This window comes from Mustelus asterias, chromosome 4 (assembly GCF_964213995.1).
Source record: "Mustelus asterias chromosome 4, sMusAst1.hap1.1, whole genome shotgun sequence".
Classification (NCBI taxonomy): domain Eukaryota; kingdom Metazoa; phylum Chordata; class Chondrichthyes; order Carcharhiniformes; family Triakidae; genus Mustelus; species Mustelus asterias.
This window is the reverse complement of record NC_135804.1, coordinates 59,046,829-59,073,655: the sequence shown is the minus strand read 5'-3', so window position 1 is coordinate 59,073,655 and position 26,827 is coordinate 59,046,829. Positions and strand designations below refer to the sequence as shown.

General features: G+C 41.6%; 1 protein-coding gene across 1 annotated transcript; it reads right to left on the bottom strand.

The window, feature by feature from the left end:
• Window positions 1–4,459: 4,459 nt before the first annotated feature.
• On the bottom strand, window positions 4,460–22,725 carry LOC144492739 (tyrosine-protein phosphatase non-receptor type substrate 1-like). The gene is made up of 5 exons (XM_078211117.1): window positions 22,552–22,725; window positions 21,976–22,281; window positions 14,298–14,594; window positions 10,396–10,515; window positions 4,460–4,775 (listed from the first exon to the last, which is right to left on the bottom strand). The coding sequence occupies exons 1-5, from the start codon at window positions 22,604–22,606 to the stop codon at window positions 4,597–4,599; spliced, it is 957 nt and encodes a 318-aa protein (XP_078067243.1). The 5' UTR covers window positions 22,607–22,725; the 3' UTR covers window positions 4,460–4,596.
• Between the last annotated feature and the right edge of the window lie 4,102 nt (window positions 22,726–26,827).

Here is a 26,827-nt window from a genome sequence, read left to right as displayed (position 1 = left end):
GGGGTTGTGGGGCCAGCCAGCAATTGGGCTGGCCAGCAATCAAGAGGCTGGCAATGTGGGGTTACTGCGCATGGGCCAATCTCCACACTGACAGATCGTTACATGCACAGTGGCCCACTCAGCGCCATGCTATTGGGCTCTCAGGCGGGAATAGGCCCTGCCCACAGATTTTCAGAGTGAATCACGCTGGGCATTCTTTGATGCGCCGAGTGTCGGAGATTCAACCTGAAAATCCCGCTAAAAAACCAGTGGCAGTTACTCCCGTTCTCACGCACAAGGGGACTTAGAGATCGGGATTCACCCAAAATAATTCGAAGTTTTTAAACCAATTCCAATTTTTTTTAAAGCAAGATTTTGCAGTTGAATCTCCGACACTGAGCAGTGCAGAGTGCCCTAAGCGGGATTCCCTCTGAAAAGCAAGGGGCGGGGCCTATTCCCATTGGAGAGGCCGGCAGCATAGCGCTGAGCAGGCCACTGCGCAAGCGCCGATCTATCAGAGCAGAGGTTGGCGTATGCACAGTAGCTCCGCATTTCCAGCCTCTTGATCGCTGGCCAGCCCCGCAACCCGCCCCCCCCCCCCCCCCCCCATCACTGGCCTTTTTGAAGCCCCAATCCCCAATTGCTAGCCTCCCGGACCTCTCCGGGCCAGCCCAAGTCTCCCCACCCCCCCACCAGCCTGCCCCGATTTCCCCAACTCCTCGCCAGCCCTGATCTTCCCATCCCCCTGGCAGTCCCAACACCCCAGCCAGGCCCAACCGCCCCGGCAGCCCCAACCCCCATCAGGATGGTCAGCCCAGATCACCGTCCTCCTCCCCTCTGCTACTGATCCCAAATGCAAAGTGGCGCGGGACCCCCTCATCCCCACCAATCGTCCCTATAAGCCCCACCTCCTCTGTCCCCACCCCCTTGGCACTCCCCAATGCCTGGGGGGCAGTGCCAAGGTGCCCCTTGGGCATTGTCAGTTTTCCTCTTGGGCTGTATAAGTGTGCCAGACTGGCACTGCCCAAGGGGCACACCCCCTCTACTCCAAACCTTCTGGGGAGGCCTCAATGGCCTCTCTTCATTCCAGTGGAATCAGCTGCCTGTTCTACATTAGTGGGGGAGCAGTTGTAAACTCTGCTGGAGTGAACCACTCCTGGTGGAAGATGAGACGCTGGCAGGCCCGGAGACATCAGTCCCAAGCCCACTAATCGAATGTAAATATTAAGTTAAATATTAAAATCAGCTCTGCACCAATTTCCAGCACGGAACAGATTACTCGAAAAAAACTTGGAGCGGGAGACACACGGAGGTCATGGTCCCGAGTGGGAAGCTCATGAAAGGGCCTCCACTGATGTTTCCTGGCCTGTTGTGCTAAAGCAGCACAGCGGGCTGGGAGAATCATGCCCAGAATTCTTTTGGGAGAATCCCGGCCAATGTATCTAACTGAGTTGAAAATCAAATAGTGTGTTGGGAACCCAGGGAGCAAAGGAATCTCCCAAGCTCAATCATTTGTTTGTGCTCTATTAGCTATCACTGCCTACAATTTATCTCTGATGTGGAGATGCCAACGTTGGACTGGGGTAAACACAGTAAGAAGTCTCACAACACCAGGTTAAAGTCCAACAGGTTTATTTGGTAGCAAAAGCCACTAGCTTTCGAAAGGCTAGTGGCTTTTGCTACCAAATAAACCTGTTGGACTTTAACCTGGTGTTGTGAGACTTCTTACTACAATTTATTTCAGCATTTTCAGGTTCCAGATTGGTTACAAAAACAAATTCTCTGACCTCGCTCGGGACTGGAATTCTCCCATTCCGCTTCAGCTAATGGAGATTTGACTGAGCACCAAATTCTCCACTCTCACTGGCAGCGATGGCGAGGCATACGATATATTTGAGAATTCTGACCAGGGTTAAAATACAAACTGATTGCATTTTAAAAAGTGCATGGCTGTCTACATCAACTGTGATGACACTCAGTAGATAAGGTAACAGATATGCCTGGCATTAACTTCCTACTTTACTTACTATGGCAAGAGATAAAATAGAAATAGCAGGTAGGATTTTTCACCCCCCCCCCCGTGCCCCCACCCCAGCCCCACCAGGCGTGTTTTCCAGTAAGAAGTTTAACAACACTAGGTTAAAGTCCAACAGGTTTATTTGGTAGCAAAAGCCACATTTGGTAGCAAAAGGTGTGGCATTTGCTACCAAATAAACCTGTTGGACTTTAACCTGATGTTGTTAAACTTCTTACTGTGTTTACCCCAGTCCAACGCCGGCATCTCCGCATCGTGTTTTCCAGTGGCAGAGATGAGTCACCATTGGCCGCCAGTGGGATTGTCCAGTCCTTCTGATTGCTACACCGTTTTGCGTGGCTCCCCCTTCCTGTTGCCGGGGGACCTGCCGTGGGGGGTTCGCCTTCAATGGAACCAGAAGATCCCACCAGCAGGAAGAGTTAGAAAATCCAGCCGACCAAAAATAGTGCTTAATATAGATTTTCATCAGGCATGTTTCAAATTTGAAGGTGGCTTTTCTTTTTGTATAAATTATAGGTTGATAAGTTATTCATTGACTCTTAGTATCAGGCCAATATTCCAAAATAAGTAGTAGCAAAAGCCTCTGAGGGATATTTAATGCAATCAATAAACTAGTGTCACCTCTTGTACTGTACTTCACCATTTGTACATTTTTAAAACAAAGGAGTTAGTTGTATTTTTATTATATCTTAGCTCAATTATCATAACAGTATCAGACAGGTGTATATACAACACAATCCTTTATAACAAATGATATATAGTGCAGGATAACAGTATAAATAACTTACTACTGATAGTCACTGAAATATGAAATTAACAAAATAGAATCACAGAAAATGTACAGCTCAGAAGGAGGTCATTCGGCCCATTTTGCCTGTGTCAGTCAATGAAGAGATACTTACCCTAATCCCACCTTCCTGCATTTGTCCTGTATCCCTGCAGGTCACATCTCTTCAAGTAGACATTCAACTAATTTTTAAATGTGGTGTTAGTTTTTGCCTCTATCACCCTTTCAGGCAGTGATTGTCACACCCCTAGCACTCTCCGGGTTAAAAAATATTTCCTGATCTCCCTCCTAATCTTTCTACCAATTACTTTAAATCCATGCTCCCTGGTTTTTGATCCTTTTTTCTTTAGCTATATCCAATCAAATCTAATCAAAGTCCAATTCAAAGTCTCAACCAGTGAGACATTACAGATCCAAGCTGACAAGACAGGCAAGCCTCTTCCTATCTTGGGCTTGATCTACATGATCCAAGCTGATAGGAGCAGGCATTGCACCCCCTCCAGTGCTTGATTTTATTTGCATCTTAGCCAAAAGGCCGAGATGCCATTTTAAAAAATTGCTTCAAATGAAGCCTCAGTGTAACCTCATTGACTTCTATCAAGTGCAGGACTGCCAATACTACACTTGATCTTAGCCAGAAGGTGGCTTTTGATCCCTATGCTAAAGTAAATATGTTGCCTCTATTTACACCAACTAGGCCTCTTGCTATTTTAAAATTTACTTAGCTCTCCCTCAACTGCCAATACTTTTAAGTTAGTATACTTTCATAACTTGATTTGCATAACAATATAAGCACTTGTATATTGTAAATTTAGAATGTAATTAAATGTATAATATGGTGAAGTATTGATAATTATAATGGAAATTAGATATAAATGGGTGTCCTGCAAACTAGCAATAAATGATACAGAACTATGGACACTGGATTTGAATGAGTATTATTATTCTGTATGCATAGTATGAATGGGAATGCAAATTCAGTCCACTAACTGTAAAAAGTAAATAAAAATGTTACATAGTGTATGTGACGAGAGCCCTGAAATGTTATGAAATGTACAGTACCTGAAACAGCACTTAAGTAAGGAGTCAATACAATTTAATATATTAGATGGAAGTGGACACCAAAATTCTGTATAGTGGGGAGGGGGTGGAGGGGGGAGGGGTAAACATAAATTGGAGGAGATGTAAAATAAGGTGCCGACTCCCTATCAGCCATTTTATACTAGCACACAAAATCCAAATTACCCCAATGAGGTGCAAATATGGCCTTGAATTCCATGAAAGGGTACAAATGGAGAATAAAATGTTTTATATATATATAAACTGGCTGTCAATGGTGAACTCAAATTCCGTAGGTATATGAATGGGGCAATTTATTTTATAAACTATAAGTGAACAGATGCAAAAATTCCACAGAGTGGCTGGAGGACTGGAATTGAGTTAAATTTGTGCATATCACATTTTCCTACTATGAGAATCCTTCAGAAATTAATTCACTCACAACAATCCTCAGTGAAATATGAACATCCTTCCAATGACCCTGCCAGAACTGTCAAAAGCACTCAGATAAGCATATTATTGATTCAGAAATATTAATTCACAGAAATAATGATTTAGTGAGTTAACAAATACAGTTAAATGCAATAATTTTATGATGCTAAGTCTTGTTGGAATTCTCTGGTTGACTCACTTATGAAGTATGTAATGATGGTATTCTTTATAGACAACCTATGATTGTTACAAAATACTCTTCAGATTTGTTTTCCCACCATCAGGCACATGTGGGGTACCGATCTCATTTATGGTGTTTCTTGCGCTTCGGTGGGGTTTCATTAGCTTTTTCGACTTTGCTCATGTTCCTCTGTGGTGTCTGAGTATTGTCTTTGTTTACTCCTTGTTCATCGCATTTAGGATTTTTCGTTACTGGCTCAGAGCAGCGAACACAACGCCTCATTTGAATGTTGCCTTCACGAGCTGTGAGAAAAACAACATGGAAACTAAGAGACAGAAAATGCTGGACACCGCTGATGAGTCAGCAACTTTATTATCTGAACAACATTGACCAGGAAGTTTCCACTTGTTAAATTATTGAGTTAATCCATTGTTTCAGAAGAAGTCATCATGTTTATGTAATACTTTTCATAACATCCCAAAGCATTCCACACAAATATATTGTGAATTGTATCATAAGAAACAGTCAATTTGCCAACAGCATTGCCCCCTGAGCAGCAATGAGATAATGATCAGTTTATCTCTTTTAGTGATGTTGCTTGAGGCTCAAGTCTCTTTCTACATAATCATGGTACAACATGTGAAAACTGGATTGTTATAAAGCTATACATTAGGGAATCACCCATTACAATGAAGCCTATTTGATGCAGAATATGAAATTGAAATAATGTTGCAGGAGAAATGCCATAAAACCACAATAGTCTGATACAGTATATTGTAAATCAGAAAATCTGGCCAATGAGTACCTTAGTCTACAAACCAGATATCAATACTTAGGCTATAAAAGGGAGGGGCATTTTTATTTTACATTCAGACTTGGGCAAATAAGTGGCAAGTAACATTGATGCCAGACAATGACCATTACAAGAAAGAATATAACCATGTCCCTTTGACATTCAACATTTCAGCATTAACATTTCTGGATGCCCCACCATCCTGGGGGTTACGATTGATGAGAAACTGAACTGGACCAGCACTATAAATACTGTCACTGCAAGTAGCAGACCAGAGGTGAGGAAATCTGTGACAAGTAACTCACCTCCTATCTCCTCAAAGCCTGTTCAGCATTTACAAGGCTCAAGACAGGAGTGTGAAGCTTATCATCCAGGACAAATAATTCCACTTGATCGGTTGCCATCCAACACCTTAAACAGTAACCCCCTCCTGTACTGACACACACTGACAGCAGTGTGTACCATTTAGAAGATGCACTGCAGAAGCTCGACAGCAAGCACCTTCCAAACTTGCAACTTCTACAATTTCTAAGGACAAGGGCATGAATATCACCAACAGGGAGTTCTCCTCCAAGCTACACACCATCCTGACGTGTAACTACATTGCTGTCACTGGGTCAAAATCCTGGAATTCTTTTCTTAACAGCAATGTGGGTGTACCTACAACAGATGGACTGCAGTGGTACAAGAAGGCAACCCACAACCACTTCTCAACAGCAGATGAACAAGAAATACTGATCTTGCCAGTGATGGTTACATCCCATGGAAAAATTTTAGAAAAGTAATGTTTTGTGTATTTAAAATAACCTATTATTTAAAAGTTTGTACTTTTTGCTTCTAATGTATTTTAAAGCAATAAAATTTCCATAAATTTGAATCAAGGATAATGGAGTTAACTCCCCTGAGGTTCACCACTAGAACTGCTACTTTTGTGTGATAGGATAGGTTTGACATGTGATGTCTAATTTGATTATCTATTTGATGGCCTCCTGAGATGTCAGATGGTGAACATACCTCAGTGGGAAGGTTGATGACTCGTGTTCCATATGCTGTGATGCATGGACACAATTGCACTTTGGGTCAACCTCCTGGTCCACTTTCAAAGCAGGTAGCTGGATCATCTATGCCCAGTGCAGTCACTTGATCCCCATGAGGAAAATCAACACCAGGGACATCATGATGACTATCTACATGTGGTCTTCCTGTGCTAGTTCATTGAGAACTTGCCAGCTAATCTCATCAAGAAGACCAAGGAGAATGACCTCCCAGTTTGAAAAGCATGAAAGTAACAAAATGTTCTCTCACTCACCCACTGTAACTTCAGCAGAAGAGTAGTGGCAACCCTGGCAAAACTTTGCAAACGCCTTTTTAACCAGCATTTCCATGGTAATGCAATGCATGCTACAGCTACACATGGGAGAAAACATACAGAAATTTCTCCCTCCCCCTTCAACTTAATCCAGTAGCACTTAGTTTAAGACTTTAACAATACATTGCCAAAATGTAACAGAACATTAATCCTATTCACTGAGAACATACCATAATTGCTTCATTAGCAACAACCATAACTCCAAAATGAAGTCCTGGAAGTTGTAACAGAATCAAAAGAAAAAAATGCAAAAATCATACTTAAACACGGAATCAGCTCTTCTGAATAAAATTGAGACTTTTGAGGCTATTGGCCAAAGACATGTGGAACATCTGATATTTGTGATGTGACCAGATGCTGACAGAAATGAATTTACAGCTGCAGTGATGGACAACCTTGGGATCTGTTTTCCATTTTTGCTCACTTTAGACAAATGCTCACAAAGCAATTTTTGTTTCAAATATGGAAAAATATAAAATATAATTCATAACTATATTCTGAGACTAGACAGACTTCTTTACAAATTGAGGAAACTAAATTACAGACCAGGGCTGAGTTTGAAGAGAGCAGAAGGGAAAAATGTGTAATTCAGGAAGTAGTAATCAGCAAATGACAAGCTTGGCTTCCAGTTACCTACAGATTTTTAGAGGAAGTGGGGACTGACAGATATAGGGGGTTTTGCAATTAGTGGCTGTCATGAGTCTTTGTTTCAATAAAGTGGGATTATAGGAGGTGGTACAATGTGTATGATGACTTATTTGGAACCTTGTTAAAATAAGAGTGGAAAATTCAATAGATAAATGACCATTGTGATATTTTTAAGATAAAGAGAGATGACACAAGGTGGAGAGGTGTTGCAGACTAGAAAAAAGAGAAGACTGCATTTAGAGATAGGACTTTAAGATTGGTCATAGCAAACATAGAAAGCAGGAGCAGGAGTAGGCCATTCAGCCCGCTCCACCATTCAACATGATCATGGCTGATCCTCTATCACAACACCATACACCCAGCACTCTCCCCATACCTCTAGATGCCTTTAAAATCTCTTAGATGAAGACACAGAGTAATGTATCTAAATTTGCTAATCATTTGAAGCAGGGTGGAAAGGTAATCAATGGAGGCTGCAAAGATATAGAGTAAGTGGGCAAAAGATGGCAGATGGAGTATATGTGGAGAAGTTTGGTCGTAAGAACAGAAAAGCAGGATACCTTCTGAAAGGTAAAAAACGTGTAAGTATTTTTTTGAGAGACTTGGCTGTGCTCGTCAAAGGAATGCAGGAAGTTAGCAAGCACATCTTGAAGTCTATGAAGACTCATAGCATCAGGAAAAACCTGGACAAGGAAACCTACTGCCGATTATCACATACCGCATCCCTTCAGCTGATAAATCCATACTTCTCCATGTTAAATACAACTTGGAGGAAGCACAGAAGGTGGAAAGGGTTCAGACGGTACTCTTCGTGGGGGACTTTAATATCAAACACCAAGAATGACTTGGTAGCACTGCTACTTATCAGGCTGGTTGAGTCCTAAAGGACACAGCTATTAGACTGAGTCTGTAGCAGGTGGAGAGTGAACTAAGAAGGAAAAATGTACTTAACCTCATCCTCACCAACCTACCTGCCACAGATTAGCAATGAGAGGGAGGAGGTGGTAGCGGACTTAAAGGAGCAGTAGGGATGACCAGCTGTATTGTTCTTTTGGAGACATAGTTGAATCTTCACATTAAGGATAACCTCCTTGTATTGTGTGGCTCTACCACCATGCTAAATGGGATAAATTTTGAACGGATCTAGCATCTCAAGACCAGGCAACCATGGGCCATCAGCAGCAGCAGAATTGTACTCAAACACAATCAGTGACTTCATTGCCCGGCATATCCCCAATTCTACCATTACCACCAAGCCAGGGGATCAACCTTGGTTCAATGAAGAGTGCAGGGGGACATGCCAGGAGCAACACCAGGCATACCTTAAAATAACCTTCCAATGTGGTGAAGCTACAACACAGGACTACATCCGTGCTACAATACAGGACTACATCCGTGCCAAACAGCATAAACAGCAAGTGATAGATAGAGCTAAGTAATTGCACAATCAACAGATCCTGCAGTGAATAATTCACCTCTTGACTCCACAAAGTCTGTCCATAATCTACATGGCACAAGTCAGGAGTCTGATAGAATAGTCTCCCCTTACCTGGATAGGTGCAACTCTAACAAAATAAAGGACAAATTAAACAAAAATTCCAAAGTGTTTTATAAGTATATTAAGAGCAAGAGGGTAACCAGGGAAAATGTAGGGCCCAAAGTGGTAATATGTGTATGGACCCAAAAGATGTAGGTGAGGTACTAAATTAGTATTTTGCATCGGTGTTCAGTATGGAGAAGGACATTGTACGTTTAGAAAGCAGGGAAGGGGACTGTGATATAATTGAACAGATTAGCAATGAGAGGGAGGAGGTGGTAGCGGACTTAAAATGGATAAATCCCCAGGCCCAGATGAGATGTATGCTAGGCTACTTGTGAGGCAAGGGAGGCGATTGCACAGGCTCCATGGCGAATTTTCAGATCCTCTCTGGCCGCAGGAGAGATGCCATAGTACAGGAGGACAGCCCGTGGGGTAGCATTATTCAAGAAACGAAATAGGGGGAAAAAAACAGGTAATCACAGGGCAGTGTCTCTAAAATCAGTGGCAGGGAAATAATTGAAAAAAAACCAAAGGACAGAATTAATCGCCACTTGGAGAGGCAAGGCTTATCAAGGGTAGTCAGCAGTTTTGATCTCCATTTTAGGAAGAATTGAAGACGCTACAGCGAATGTTCACTAAATTGGTCCCTGAAAATGAAGGATTATACTAAGGGGTTGGGTGATTTAGGCCTATCTTCTCTGAAGTATGGAAGAGTAAGAGATGACACATTGAAATATACAAAAGCTGAAGGGGCTTGTTAGGGTAGATGCTTCGAGATTGTTTCTACTGGTTGGGGAATGTAAAACACTGGGACACAATCTCGGGATAAGAGGGAGGAGAAATTAATTCACACAAAGGGTTATGAATCTTTGGAATTCTGTAATCCAGAGGATTGAGGCTGCTCCACCATTGAATACCTTTAATGCTGGGATAGGCAGATTTTTGGTCTCTAAGTGGATCAAGGGATATATGGAGCAGGCAACAAAGTAAAGTTGAAGCCCAAGATCAGGCACGATCATATTAAATGATGGTGCAGACTCAAAGGGGTGTAAGGTTTACTCCTTCTCCTATTCCCTGTTATCTTAATTGCTGCCCTGCAGACTGCCGGTTTCTCCCGCCCTCACTCTCACTTTGAATACTGGAACAAACTTGGGAGGATCTTAAAGATGCCAGCTAGGAGTACAATTTTCAAAGTGCATCCACACCCAATCTTGTTCCTCAAGGGAGATTGAAAATCCAATGCCCTGAATTGTACCATATTTCTGTGGAGCGTAGGAGGAACTTTGCTCTGACTTTAAATGTGCTGTACCTAATCTGGAAGTTCTTAGTGCATAGAAGGGAAGTGTTCCAAACTAAAAATTACCATATTTCACCTTGCTGAGCTCACAAATAAATTGCATAAAATACTATATAAGAAGTGAATTAGTATTTTTCATCCTAACGTTTTGTTATTGCAGCTTAATAAGGTTAATTCACATGTCCTTTCAATTTATTATCATTTCTGTATTTTTACAATTGATGAATATTAAATCTAGAAGTCCAACCATTAATGGAATAAGATTGTTCCCTTACCTTTACGTTTTTTGCAACAACATAATTTACAACAAAGCACCACTGCAATAATCAGAAGCAGTAAAGCTATGGCTCCACAGAGGTAGACCCACCAAGGAAAAAGCCAGCTGGAATCAATGCCTGCAAGATACATACAGAACAAAAACTAATCTTTCATTTTTCAGAAGAATGACAGTACAGGACAGATAATAATATGAATTTAAGCTTCCTGCACAAATATAAATACATAATATTCCACTTTCTGCTCCTGAGTCATAAACAGTCTGAATCATGATTGTCAAACCCATAAAATTACAACTCATGAGCCTTACGATTAATGAGTGTGTGAATTTCTGTCTCATTCCTGCTTGATGTGGGCCAAAACTGTCCATGATTCAGTTCAGATTAGCAATAATAGGATTTTTTCATTTAAACTATCCAAAAGGAGTGAAAAAATGGGATCATTACAGTTGATGGTGGGGCTTTTCTAAAGATGGATTTAAGAGCACTTACTCTATATCTTAAGTGGGTAAAGTTGAAGTCCAAGATCAGTCTTGATCATTTTGAATAGGAACACAGGCTCAACAGCTTGTAATGTCTACTCTTGCCCCTATTTTATGTGTTTTTGTGTTCTTAATTGGACTTGAAAATCAAACAAAGAAAATGTTCTTCTGCACAGCACTTGCTTTGGTTCAGATCAAAATAAAACTCCCCCAAACATAAATCAGAAATTAAATATGACCAAGATAAAGCAGCAATAAAAGTCTGATACACAGGGGAAAATGCATCTACTATAATTTAGCAACAACTTCATAAACATTTGGGAACACTTTGTAAATATGATGGTAAAGAACACAACTACAGTTTCACTAGAAGTGCTGAACAGAGTAAATTCTTTAAAATGCATTTGTTGCTTGAACGACTCAAATGTTGAATCCTTAGCTCTTTATCTAGAAAGTACATGGATAATTAAGATTATCAGCATCCACTTTTTCTGCCTATCCTGCTTAATGAATGAGGTTGCATTTATGTAAGCACCCATCATAAGCTCAGTCAATCCCAAAGTGCTTTACAGTCAGTTAAGTACATTTTGATGCGTGGTCACTGTATAATGTTGGAAACATGTAGTCAATTTGTGTACAGAGAGGTCCCACAAACAATGATGGAATAAATAACTGATTCATCAGTTTTGGTAATGTTAGTTGAGATAAATGACAGTGAGGACACTGGAAAATCTACCTTGCTCTTTTTTCAAAAGTATCATGGAATCTTTTCCAACTACCTGAGAAGACAGATTAAGTTGTTTGGCTCCTGTGGGTTAAATAATAGGTGACAGTGTCTGAACTTAGATGTGAATGACATACTGATATGGCAGGTGTCTGTGCCTTCAGAACAGGATGTGGAGATGCCGGCGTTGGACTGAGGAACAGGAAAGGTAGGAGAAACAGAAGGCTACTGCCAATGAGAATTCATTCTATTTTCTAAATCTTAGGTTATCTTCTCTAAGTTCCCTTTGTCCTGAAGCCACTGTCAGCAAAGTATCACTGCTAACTCGCTCATGTAACTGTGATGTGTGGAAGGCAGAGTTCTGCATTCACACTAAAACTCATAAAGGACCATCATCCATTAACCTCTCTAACAAGTGACTTGGAAACAACTGATGGCATAGTGAGACAACTGTGTTTCTGAGTTACTCTCACTAGATGATTTAAGCCTTCATAATTGGAGAAGTAACCCAATGATGGCCTAACGACCCAGAGATGTAATATAGAACATAGAAAAGCTACAGCACAAACAGGCCCTTCGGCCACAAGTTCCGCCGAACATGTCCCTACCTACTAGGCTTACCTATAACCCTCTATCTTACTAACTTCCATGAACTTATCCAAAAGTCTCTTAAAAGACCCTATCGAATCCGCCTCCACCACCACTACTGGCAGCCGATTCCACGCACCCACCACCCTCTGAGTGAAAAACTTACCCCTAACATCTCCTCTGTATCTACTCCCCAGCACCCTAAACCTGTGACCTCTTGTGGCAACCATTTCAGCCCTGGGTAAAAGCCTCTGAGAATTCACTCTATCAATACCCCTCAACATCTTATACACCTCTATCAGGTCACCTCTCATCCTTCACCTCTCCAAGGAGAAAAGACCTAGCTCTCTCAACCTATCCTCATAAGGCATGCCACCTAATCCAGGCAACATCCTTGTAAATCTCCTCTACATCCTTTCTATGGCTTCCACATCCTTTCTGTAATGAGGCGACCAGAACTGGGCATGGTACTCCAGGTGGGGTCTGACCAGGGTCCTATACAGCTGCAGCACTATCTCCCGATTTCTAAACTCAATTCCTCTATTGATGAAGGCCAGTATTTCATATGCCTTCTTAACCACAGCCTCTACCTGCGATGCTGTTTTGAGCGTCCTATGAACCCAGACCCCAAGATCCTTCTGATCTTCCACACTGCCAAGCGTCTTACCCTTAATATTATATTCTTTCATCCTATTCAACCTGCCAAAATGAACCACCACACACTTATCTGGGTTGAAGTCCATCTGCCACTTCTCTGCCCAGTCTTGCATCTTATCTATGTCTCATTGCAACTGCTGACATCCCTCTACACTATCCACAACACCCCCAACCTTTGTGTCATCAGCAAACTTGCCAACCCATCCTTCCACTTCCTCATCCAGGTCATTTATAAAAATCACAAAGAGCAAGGGTCCCAGAACAGATCCCTGGGGCACTCCACTGGTGACCGACCTCCATGCTGAAAAAGACCCATCTACAACCACTCTTTGCCTTCTGTGGGCAAGCCAGTTCAGAATCCACGAAGCAATGTCCCCTTGTATCCCATGCCCCTTCACTTTCTCAATGAGCCTTGCATGGGGCACCTTATCAAACGCCTTGCTGAAATCCATATAAACTACATCTACCGCTCTTCCCTCGCCTATGTGTCTAGTTACATCTTCAAAAAATTCAATTAGGCTCGTAAGGCATGATCTGCCTTGGACAAAGCTGTGCTGGCTATTTCTGATCATACTATTCCTCTCCAGATGTTCATAAATCCTGCCTCTCAGGATCTTCTCCATCAACTTACCAACCACTGAGGTTAGACTCACCGATCTATAATTTCCCAGGCTATCTCTTCTCCCTTTCTTGAATAACGGAACCACATCCGCAATCCTCCAGAACCTCTCCCGTCTCCATTGATGACACAGAGATCATCATCAGAGGCTCAGCAATCTCTTCCCTCACCTCTCACAGTAACCTGGGGTACATCCCATCCAGTCCCGGCGATTTATCTAACTTGATGCTTTTCAAAAGCTCCAACACATCCTCTTTCCTAATGTCCACATGCTCAATCTTCTCAGTCCACTGCAAGTCTGCACTGAAACTACCAAGATCCTTTTTCCACTGTGAACACTGAAGTAAATTATTCATTGAGTACCTCTGCTATTTCTACACAGACTTTCCCACCGTCACATTTGATAGGTCCTACTCCTTCACATCTTATCTTCTTGCTCTTAACATACTTGTAGAATGTAACACCACCACAGAGGCTGGAGAAAATAAATTCATTTAACTAATTAAATCTAAAATCAATTATGTGTGTCTGTGTGTGTGTGTCCTGATTATACATGAAGGACATGCAATTAAGTAAGGTTTAAGTCAGCACGACTCAATGCACCCTGGAAAGGAAAGCTTCAAAAGTTGGGTAAAATGAAATCAGCGAGGTCTGTAGCTGCAGCTAGTTCACTTCACCATCATTAACCAGCTCTGCTGAGTTCACAATTTCTGAAAAATCCCCAGCACTGCACTTATTTCCTTTCTGGCATTATTAGAGTGAAAATATTTCCCATCAATTGCAGTGAAACCACAATATACAACAATTCACAACTAAATAGGTTTTTTCCTACCTGCGAATTGAACAGTGTAGTTGACTGAAGTTGGAGCTTTAAGGGTCGAGTGAGATACCTCACAGATATAAACAGTCCCAGTTGGACCTGCCTGTGGCTCTTTCAAATAACTGGTAACTTCATACAGTCCCTTAGCATTCTTCTTCATGGATTTCTCAACTCCAGCCGTAACTTCTTTACCATCTTTACGCCAAACAATGGTGTAACTATCAGGATAGAACTCAGACGTTTCACACAAACATGTTAGAGAGCCATTCGCAAAAAGCTTTGGCGAAATCTTCAGAGGATCTGGAGGAACTATAAAAGAAACAAACACATTTCTCAATTTCCAAGTGGGTACGATTTCCTAATACATTGCTTTGGGCATCATTTAACAATATTAAGGATCTACTTTACCTATGAATATTAATTAGTTTAAAGAAACTGCTTCCTAGTTGTTAATTACTTTGTATCCATTTTGAGACACTGGCAGCCAAGTATAATCTGCTGCAAGCAAAAAAAGGAGAAACTTGATGTGTTCATAATACATTGTCGTGCAATAACGCTGCATACAAAAATGTAGATTATCCAAATAATCACTGGGTGAATATGCTGTTTGTTGGTCCAACCTCTGACCTGCCCTGGATTATGATGTGGAGATGATTATGAGCCTGGATTAACCAGTGTCATTTTACATGATTGCAGTTTGGCTCAGCAGAAATAGGTAGTGAAAATTAAATCAAGTCATGCTTCAAATTGCGACTCAACAAACGTCTGTGGAAATTTCCACTGAAAACATGCATCCAGGATATAATTGGGCTTAATTATAATGTTTCATGAAAATCATTGTCCATTAAATTGGATATTTAAGCAGGATTGCTGTTCAACTAGTAAGGGGGATAGTTGAATCATAATGCTAAATGAAGTAAACTACTTGTGTACAAAGTGACATTTAACTTGTAAAAAATGAATACAGAGCTACAGGGAAAGGGCAGGGGAGTGGAAGTTGCTTTTGTAGAGAGCTGGCACAGACATGAAGGATTGAATGGTATCCTTTTGTGTCATAATGACTCTATGATTCCATTCTGTTGTTCTAAACTTAAATTAGCTGAGATATTTCCGAAATATTGTTTCAACAAGAATAGTAACCCAATTTCAAAACGTGGTGCATGTTGCCGCAAGTAACATCCCAATAGAAGACCCAGTATTAGAAGCTACAACACAGAAACAGGTTATTCACCCAAGCGAGTCTATGCTGACGCATATGTACCATACTTCCAACCTGCCTTACATCCCTCCATTTTCTTCTTCATGTGTGCATCCACCCTTCCTTAAAAATTGATGATGCTTGCTTCTTCAAAGATAGATTTAGCTGTTACAAGGCTATGGAGGAAGAAATAGCTTGCTGCTCTGTATAGCAACATTGTAATTGCATTAATTTGGAGCCATTTCAATTAAGTCATTTACACACTATCCAATAATATGGAATCAGTGGCCATAAGAAATAGGAGCAGGAGACAGGTTGGTCTCTCCTGCTTGCTCTGCCATTAATAGAACTATGTTAACTGGATTTCAATTCCACTCTCGAGCCTGTTCCCTATAATCCTTGACTTCCCTGTAGTTCATGAATTTGTCTGCCTCAGCCTTGAATATATTCAATGGGTGGGATTTTAAGGCCTCGCTTGTCCCGAAACCGTAAAATCCCACCTGAGGTCAACTTTCCATGTTCCGCCCTTTGCCCGCTCCGATTCCTGTGGCAGGCAGGGTGGTAAAATGTCAGCAAATGACTCAGCTTCCATGGCTCTCTCGTGTGGAAATTCTAACAATTGACAACTCTCTTAATAGAGAAATGCCTTCTCATCTTTGTCTTAAATGGACAACCTCTGTTAGGGAAACTCTACCTTTAAAACTAAAATCCCTTTGAGGGGAAATATGTTTCTTGGTAAAAGTTTCTCGTAAAATTCTAAATATATCACTTCCAATTTCCCGAGAATTTACCAATGACAGGGAATCTTTATGACTCTGTTTATTTGCAACACAAAGACCAAAGTAATTTTCATTCCCGCCAATGTGCTTTAGCAAATATTTGAGTTTTTAAAATGGAACTCGGGTTGTTTTTCTGAGCTATTCCCTTTTCATATTTATTTTATCTTTCTGCTTCATATCACTTTTTGTCCAGGGACATGCAAACATAATTAAAACACAAACATTTAAGTTCATTTTGATATAAACGCTTTCACAAACTGGTGATAAATAACCTTGTATCAGGTCAAAAGACAGAATTTTAACTTCCACTGCCTAAGTGAGACTGCATTTGGCTATCCTGCATTTGATCTGGGAGGTGCATCCCCCTCAGATGGAGGTAGGCAAAGCTAACACCAGGTGCCTAAATGGTAAGTTTTACATTCTGCAGAATTTTTTTTAAAAGAATCACAAAAAAATGCTGCAATGTTACATATTGTCAGGAGCTAATGCACTAACACATTTGCATCTGACTGTATCCCTTTGTCAGATGAAATGCACATCACCGTCAAAGTTGAACTTCCATTTACTTAACCTCTTTCACAATGCTCCAAAGCACTTTGCAGCCAACATACTTTACAGCAACCTGGCTGACCACAGAAAGTTCCCATAAACAATAAGATCATTTTTTAAATGACTTTGGTTGAGGTGTATAGTTGACCAGGACACTGGGACAACATGCCTGCTCTTCTTCCCTGAAATATTATATTTTCACCCAAGTGGACAGTCTGGATTCTGGACCATCTGGATTCAAAACCAAGAGTGCTGCTACTGAGCCATGCCCATTAAATAACAACTAAAACAAAAATATGAAATAATAAATTAGTCTAGAACCAAGGAATAAAGATTTTTGATTGAATCAGAAAGATTTAAGACAAAGGACAGAAAAAACAAATTCATAGGTTAGATTGAGCAGCTATTACAAATATGTGGTTGTAACGTGACCAATGTTGGCAACTAAATAGTCACGATGCTTCATTTTTAGAAGAGATAGGCAAACTGGAAAAAGAGGAAGGGTGACCCTGATAATAAAGGACAAAGTGAAGTCAGTGGAGAAAGTGGATCTTAGCTCCGCCCAAACTGATTCTACCTCTTGATTTTTCTGAGCTAAAAACATGAAATGCTCATCAAACAGGTTGATTATCAGCCTGTAAATTCTTCTGATATGCCTGAAAGTAGACAGTAAGACTGGGAGAGTTTCCCAGTTAGTCATACTGCTGAAAGAAACCATTGCAAAACTTTGCCAAGCAGAATCATAGACCAAACCAATGAAAGTCCATGGTCACCACGGGCAGAGTATCTGAAGGAAGAACAGGAGCTAAGATACAACAAGGGGCATAAAATATTGTTGTGAGTTGTTTATAGGCCACCTACATTTAGTTGTGGTGTATGGCACAGTGTATAAACCATCAAATTAGAGGTGCATGTAACAAAGATAATACAGTGATCGGAGTGGGGGGGAGCTTTAATCTTTATATGGGCGAGGCAAGCTAAATTGTAGTAATGGTGTGGAAAAGAAAGATCATGGAATGTGTAGAAAATAGTTTTATAAATCAGAATGGTGTGCATTCAACCAGGGAGCAGGCTATTTTAGATATGGGCGGCACAGTGGCACTGGTGGTTAGCACTGCTGCCTCACAGTGCCAGGCACCCAGGTTCGATTCCCGGCTTGGTCACTGTCTGTGTGTAGTTTGTACATTCTCCCCGTGTCTACGTGGGTTTCCTCTGGGTGTTCCGGTTTCCTCCCACAGTCCAAGATGTGCGGGTTAGGTGGATTGGCCATGCTAAATTGCCCCTTAGTGTCAGGGGGACTAGCTAGGGTAAATGCATTGGGTTATAGTGATGGGGCCTGGGTGGGATTGTGGTCAGTGCAGACTCAATGGGCTGAATGGTCTCCTTCTGCACTGTAGGATTCTATGATTCTATACAGTATTGGGCAATAAGAAAGAGATAATTAACAAGCTTTTAGCAAAGGGGCCTTAGGAGAATTTGAAAGTTAAGTCTGAATCTAGGGTCTTTAATCTTAACATAAACTATGTATCATGGAACACCTACAGTGCAGAAAGAGGCCCTTTGGCCCATCGAGTCTGTACTGACTCTCCAACAGAGTATTTTACCCAAGCCCTATCTCCCTAACCCCACGTATTTACCCCATTAATCCCCTTAATTTATACATCCTGGGACATTGAGGGGAAATTTAGCATGGCTAATCAACCTAACCTGCGCAACATTGTAATATGGGAATGTTGGAGGAAACCAGAACACCCTGTAGGAAACCCATGTGGACACAGAGAGAACATGCAAAGTCCACAAAGACAATCAAGCAGGGCTGGGATTGAATCCAGGTCCCTGGTGTTGTGAGGCAGCATTGTGCCACCATGCTGCCTCACAACACCTTCTGTTGTGAACAAGAAATAAGAACATTTCTTATGTTCTTATTAGGGGTTATGGGGATCAGGCGGGTAAGTGGAACTGATCCACTTCAGATCAGCCATGATCTTATTGCAGGCTCGAGGGGCTAGATGGCCTACTCCTGCTCCTATTTCTTCTTATGTTCTTAAGCTGCCTGTGTAGTTCTGGATAACTTGGAAAACTACATTTAAAGTTATGACAGTGGGCAAGCAATGTCTTGTATTTCAGGGTTAAGACATGGGTTGCAACAACTATAAATTCCTTTAAGGCACAAAAATCCATAGAAAAAGCGGTCCAACTCTGGTGGACAACAGGAGTTAGGGATAATAAAGGATCAAAGGGAGAAACTTACAATGTTGTAAATGAGCAGTAAGCCTGAGAATGGTGTTAGGAGCATCCATTAAGAGACCAGAATGTGTAAATGGCAGAACAAAGGTGCAGAGCGTCATAGGAAAACCTGAGGAATGTGGCAGTTGGCCGTAGTGGACTGGATGTCCAAACAACCTATTCTCCTATTATTTTCCCCTATGGAAACTCTATGTTGTAAATAATTTATTTTCAGCAAAATGGAGCATTGATTAAACAATAGCTTGGTCCTGAAGTCTAAATTGTTGGGTTGAAGCTAAGACTATCAATTATCATAGAATTGAATTGTAGACTCCCTGCAGTGCAGAAAGAGGCCATTTGGCCCATCAAGCCTGCACCATTGACAATCTCACCCAGGTCCTATCCCTTAACCCCACATACCCCAGACACTCAGGGACAATTTAGCATGGCCAATCAACCTAACCCACACATCTTTGGAGTGAGGGAGGAAACCAAATCACCCAGAGGAAACCCACGCAGACATGGAGAGAACATGCAAACTCCACAGACAGTGACCTGAGGCTGGCATGGAACCCGGATCCCTGGTGCTCTGAGGCAGCTTTGCTAACCATTGCGCCACCTTACCTATTTTAAACCTTGCCATAAATTCTTGCCAGGAGACATTGTTTCTCAAAGGGTGGTGAATTTGTGGAATTCACTACCCCAGAGCATGGTGAATGCGGGGGCATTGAGTAAATTTAAGGAAGAGATGGACGGACTTTTAATTAGTAAGGGTTTGAAGGGCTATATTGAACCGGCGAGAAGGTGGAGTTGAGGCGGGGAAGAGGTCAGCTATGATCGTGTTAAAGAGGGGGGCAGGTTCGAGGGACCAATTGCCTCCTCCTGTTCCTAGTTTTTAGCAAAAACGGGAATGCTGAAGAAAAGGACTGGATAAAAGTCGGTACATTCTTTGCATTTACAATGACAGGCGTGTGGAAGGGCAGTCGAACTTTCGGCCATGACAGTATTTTTAAACTACAACCAACGTCCCAATTTCTATTGAGAGTGAGAAATTATTGTTGTTAGCCAAGGTAATAAATTACAGTGCCACAAATTAAATTCCAAGTAGGGTCCTGGTTCAAAGAACGATTAAAGAAAGACTCGTCCCAGAATCAAACCTTTTACTTTCTTCCCCAAATATTAGTTGCTTCGAGCACGTCATGGTTTCGGACGCCAAACGCGAAGTAAATGGTCGGGTTGAACCCATTGAATTGACAATTAACAACTTGAGAAGAACATATATTTGACACGAAGCTGAATAAATCTTAACATTTAACAATTAAACGTTCCGATTCGAATATTATTAATTTTCAGGGACAGAAAAGTTTGTTATGTAGATTTTCGATTAATCTACTGGGAGTTTCCACTTAGACCAGAGGAACACACGCTAGATAGGGGGGCTCAAATGCGGGAGGGATTTTTTCTCGTGTGGAAATTCGGTGTTTAACTGCGATTCTTTATATGTGGCCCTTGAGTTTGAAACAGAATGATCAGGGGTTTGGACAGCTGGTGAGTTGCAGTTTGTTTTAATAATTCGGAACGATTTGTCAACGGTACTAAACGGGTGATATCAATAGGGAATAAAACTTGCGATAGATATGACGTCAACCCTCTTATTCCAGTGATGTACCTCTGACTACACATAGTGATTTAATTTTGCACTAATGTGTAAAATGGACGATGTTGGGTCGAGCGGATTTTATAACCTAATCAGAGCATTTTTAAACACATTCAACAAAGAAAAAATATGCTCAAGAATCGATCAATAACTCGGCCGAATACAACAATCCGGTTCGCTCTACCTCTAGAAACTTTCTGATCCGACTGGATCCGACTTTGGAAAAATCTACTGCTTGGATAACTGGAGCAAAGTGGTTTTGAAAAATAAGCACTTCGCTCCAGATACCCAATGAGAGAAGATATCCACTGGTGTCTAACGCCGACCTTGCGAGACAAATCCTATACGACATTACTTAAAGTGAATAATGATTCTCCCTGACGTGGACAAGAATTTTCATGTTATTCAGACCTGTTTTTATTCAGTTCCGCTGACAATGCCTCCAAATTATCCTGGACAAGAACATTGGAGATCTCAGTAAACTTCCGAAGCAGAGCCATATTCCATTCTAAACGTTAATTCTGTTTCTCTCACCACAGACCGTCTGAATATTTCTAATATTCTTATTTTATTTTTAAAAGTTTTCGACCCACACTTTTGGCCGAGGTTTACGTTTCTGTGTTGCCAATTCTGAGATTTTCATTTCAGAAAAGGGGGTAACAAACAGTGAAAGGGTTTAAACGCATTTAAAACTGGTGGATTTCGTTCTAAACATAAACCATTCAAGACTGGAGGATAAATGAGCGATTTCACTGGATGGGAGGTGATAGCTTATTGTCAACGCTTGTTACATTTCGCATCTTGTAACAATTAGAGGAGATTGTGAAATGTATATTTTAAATGAATGTTATTTCGAAATAGCAGTTAAAGCGGGAGCTTGCGGAAATCCCCAGAACCCAATAAACAAATGCCGAGGTGGGGTCCGATTCGCGCAATAGTCAGCATTCGGCTTTCTGTGCTGAACTTCCATCAACAAAAGCTCCGACCTGCCGTGGCCGTGTCTCTCATTCTGTCAGCTTCCCACCGCAGACGCAATGGTCGGCTGTGCATTGTGAAGCTTTGCAACCAAATAAACCTGTTGGACTTTAACCTGGTGTTGTTAGACTTCTTACACTGTGAATGTGCCATAATGAAGGGTGGCAAATGAGAAATTAATGTCGATTAGGTGTATCCATCCGGCCGTTTTCTCAAGCCATTCCTCTGCCCTACATCACTGGCCCCGATTGCTATTATTGTAAATTTAACTTGTGTTTTCCACAATCGCCGTGAAGGATCACTCACCGCTTACACCCAGCTGTATGCCGGTTCCATTTCCATTATATTCACCCTGCACTCGACAATAATAAACTCCGGCGTCTTCAAAACGCACCTTGACAATGCGCAGAGTGGCGCTCGCTTTGGTCTCAACCTCGAAACTTCTCCTGGAATCTTGCTGCGATTTTAAGAATTCTCGTTCGCCATCTCTCCACCAGTACACTGCGATCTTATTAACATCCCTGAACAGCGGGAACGTGCAGTGAAAAGTCACGGTATCTCCCGCGATCGCATTTTTCACATCAAGCATTTGGTGTACTTGGCTGCCGGCTTCTATTACAAAAAAACAAAAAAAACATTTACTTCTGAGAGGGAGAGGGCGAGTGGAATATTTCTAGCAGAAAACGGGCCGACAATAAGCTTTTATCATTGAATTCCAAATATCGTCTTTACTGAATATAGGGCGGCCAGAGGAACTCCAGAAGGAACAATAGAAAATTACCCCAGCTCTAAATTGCAATATAATTTACATATTTTCTGATGGTTTTTTGTCAGCTTAATTTACAGCCTTTCCGATGTCGGTGTTAAAATGAAGACACGTACCTGTGAGACAAAGGGCCAGGATGAGGATGGGTTGAAATGAGGTTCTTCCAGACATACTGACATTTGGAGCTGAAAAACGGCTGGGACCAGAGCCTCGGCCGGGTGGGGAGGGGGCGGGGTGGTAGATGGGGGAGGAAGGTAACTTTTGTTTCCACTTAACACGATGTGCAATATCAGACTTGCAATCTTGCGGTTATTATGTTGGGTGTACTCGGTAGTTAAGGTCTGACGACCACGCTGTGAGCTAAAAGCATAAATTGCGCTGGTGCAGCTCAAACTAAGCTTTGAAAATATTTAATCTGAAGCTGAAATCAAGGGTCACGTCATTCGAGGGAAGAAGTGCGGATGTTAGTCTGAAAGCTGACTGAAATGTGTTGTCCACTCGGCTTCCTCTCGCGGTCCGTGTTCCGCTCAATCTGGACGTCACACATGACATGGTGGGTAAGTTGTTGGAAGATATTTTGAGAGAGACAGGATCTAGGTTGTTGCATAAAGTTATATCTCACGGGATCCAGGGTGAGGTATCTAAATTGATACAAAAGGTGGTTGTAGAGGGTTGTTTTTCAAACTGGAGACCTGTGACCAGCGGTGCGCCTCAGGGATCAGTGCTAGGCTCACTGTTATTTGTCATTTATATTAATGATTTGGATGAGAATATAGTTACTAAGTTTGCAGATGACACCAAGATTTGGCATAGTGGACAGTGAAGAAAGTTATCTCCAATTGCAAAGGGATCTTGATCAATTGGGCCAGTGGGCTGACGAATGGCAGATGGAGTTTAATTTAGACAAATGCAAGGTGATGCATTTTGGTAGATTGAACCAGGACAGGACTTACTCAGTTAATGGTAGGGCGTTGGGGAGAGCTACAGAACAAAGAGATCTCGGGTTACATGTTCATAGCTCCTTGAAAGTGGAGTCACAGGTGGACAGTGGTGAAGGTGGCATTCGGCATGCTTGGTTTCATCAGTCAGAACATTGAATACAGGAGTTGGGATGTCTTGTTGAAGTTGTACAAGACATTGGTAAGGCCACACTTGGAATACTGTGTGCAATTCTGGTCACCCTATTATAGAAAGGATATTATTAAACTAGAAAGAGTGCAGAAAAGATTTACTAGGATGCTACCAGGACTTGATGGTTTGAGTTATAAGGAGAGGCTGGATAGACTGGGACTTATTTCTCTGGAGCATAGGAGGCTGAGGGGTGATCTTATAGAAGTCTATAAAATAATGAGGGGCACAGATCAGCTTGATAGTCAATATCTTTTCCCAAAGATAGGGGAGTCTAAAACTAGAGGGCATAGGTTTAAGGTGAGAGGGGAGAGATACAAAAGTGTCCAGAGGGGCAATTTTTTCACACAGAGGGTGGTGAGTGTCTGGAACAAGCTGCCAGAGGTAGTAGTAGAGGTGGGTGCAATTTTGTCTTTTAAAAAGCATTTAGATAGTTACATGGATAAGATGGGTATAGCGGGATATGGGCCAAATGGGGGCAATTGGGATTAGTTTAGGGGTTTAAAAAAAGGGCAGCATGGACAAGTTGGGCCGAAGGGCCTGTTTCCATGCTGTAAACTTCTATGACTCTCTGATCACACACACAAACTTGGCTGCTACACTCACAGCTCCACACAAGCTAAACGCAAAAGAGCTCCCTCCAACCATCTCACTTCCTTAATAACTCTGGAACTCATATTTCATCTAAAAACTCAACACCCTCGCTCTTGCAAGCATTCCTATGATGCAGGGGTTAAGCATGAACCAGGCAGAGTACGCCAACCACTCTGTGCCCCAATGCCCCTGCCCCAGCCCCATAGCAAGCCAAATGCATTTCATTTGTTCATTTAAAGATTCCCCCAATAGGGGGATTTCAGGGAGAGCAATTCTCAGATTTATCTATCATCGTTGCTACATTAACGGTTTCAGTGCCTTGGCCATGGCGAAGGGGGACAACTCAGAAACAGGTCCTTCGGCACAGAAGTGGCTGGCAGAGTCAGATTGCCCTCCGCTCCCCTCCTATTAAACTAAAAGGCACGGGCTCATTTCTCGCCTGACCTTCCTGCTTGGGCCAGGTTAGAGAAATGCAGTGCAGCCGTTCAGGGATCCTCTCTGTCTGGGGCATGGGGCAGGAGGCACTCAGCCTTCTCAAGAGCCCCAGACAATTCAATGTTCACTGTTTGGTAAATGAACAAAAATAGTCTGTATTACACAGCGTGCCAATCAGTAATCAGAAAAGCTGGGAAGTAATTCTATTGGAAATGGGTTGGAAGAGATACCTCAGCAAGAAAAGAGGAGAGCCACAATAAAATTAATCAGGATCACAAATGCCTGTTATAGGGAGGCAGTTCATAGGTTAAAAAGTCTGCATACCTGGTTACTGGGAACAGCTGAAAAATAAGAGGCGAAACATCAAGCTCATTTTTCATTTTCAGTGTTCGCTGATTTATCCATTATTTCCTGTGCCACCCGCTCTTCTTCCAGTTTTCAAGCAATTGCAGTTGGATGCTACTTTAAGGCCAGTGTTGGAGTTGATTAGTGTGAATATGTTAGGAGAGAATGTCGGAAGCCTAACCATAATCTCCTTTCATTTTTAGCTTCTCAATTTACTAGCCTCCCTTATCCAAGATAATTCATGGCCATTCTCCATCTGAGCAGAAACTAAATGGGAATACTCAAACCTATGTAAAGATTACTGTTAAGGTGAAGCTAGATAATTATGAGGGAAGAAGAAAAAGGAGGATCTGGTAATGGGGTGCTGGTGAGATGGAGGAAGCTGAGAAGGAGATTCACGTTTGCAACACAATAGATCTGTCGGACAAAATGGCATGTTCCTGTGGTGTAAATTCTATGTAATGCTAAGGTAGTGGGATAATGGAGCGAACTGTGAGAGGGAGTTAGATACTCAGCCAGTACCTGGAATGGTCAATTCTCTCCAGGTAGCATTGTCTTTAGTGCACAGTTGGAACCATCAGGGTCTATCACAATAAGACATGTTGCTAACTAAGCAATGTCAACTCCAATGCTTCTTATCACATCAAAAGAAAACAATTCACCAAAGAAATGTGAGAAATAGATGTAAATATAAGTAGGGCAACTCATGGAAAAAAAAATCCCTGAAATTCCTCCCCAAACTGATCAAAACCATGTTCCAGGAAATAATAACAAACAGGAAATACATTACCCAGCATGTGTGATATATCACAGTCTCCCAGCATGATCCCAATTCAAAGCAGAGAGGTTTTTCCATTAAAATTAAAATAGAAAGGAGGAAATTAGGTACATAATGAGAATGGCCTTTAACCTTTAAGTACCCTATTTGACTTACACAAGGTGATTGGGTCAATGTAATACCATTTTAAAGATAAAGATTGCTTGTAAAATTAATTTCTGCAATTATAACACAACTCTGAATTTGAAGCACAAACTACCCAAACATTGTTTAGTCACGTTAAGAGACTAAGATAGTGCTCTTAGAGAAAGAAATGCTGTTCACAAGCTAGATACAGACAAGTTGAATGATTTGGTCCATCTTAGCTTAACTATCCAAAAAGGTGCTACCATCCTCCAATCAAATCAACCAACTGATTCTTAAATTAATCCAAGGTTTCAGCCTATATTATTTATACCATTCTTGATGTGATTTTTTTTTTCAAAAGTGCATGTTAATGCAGATTTATCATCCAAAGGACATAACAAAGCACCTTATATGAATTACTTTTTGAGGTTTATTTACTGTTGTTTTGCAGGCAAACATGGCAGTCAAGATATACACCGTAAGGTCCTACAAATCGTAATTAGATGAATGACCAGATAATCTGTTTTAGGTCGTTTTAATTGGTTGAGGGATAAATGTTAGCAAAGACACAGGGAGAACCCTCACCTCCACCCCCCTCCAATCACTTTTTCACATTTTAAATTTTGCGACAAAATTCCTTATGTCTACCTGAATAGGTAGATGAAGTCTCGTTTTAGCGACACATCCATAAGTCTGTAGCTGCAAAATTCGACTCTAAAACATCTGTTTTTGCAGTGCTACTGGTGCCATTTTGGTCACACCTCATGTTTACTTCCAGTCCAACCCATTTGGTATCACCATTTTGGTGATACCATCACTGCAGGCTTTCAGGGGTGACACGGTGGCATAGTGGTTAGCACTGCTGCCTCACAGTGTCAGGGACCCAGTTCAATTCCCAGCTTGGATCACTGTGTGTTCGAAGTCTGCATGCTCTCCTCATGTCTGCGTGCGTTTCCTCCGGGTGCTCAGGTTTCCTCCCACAGTCT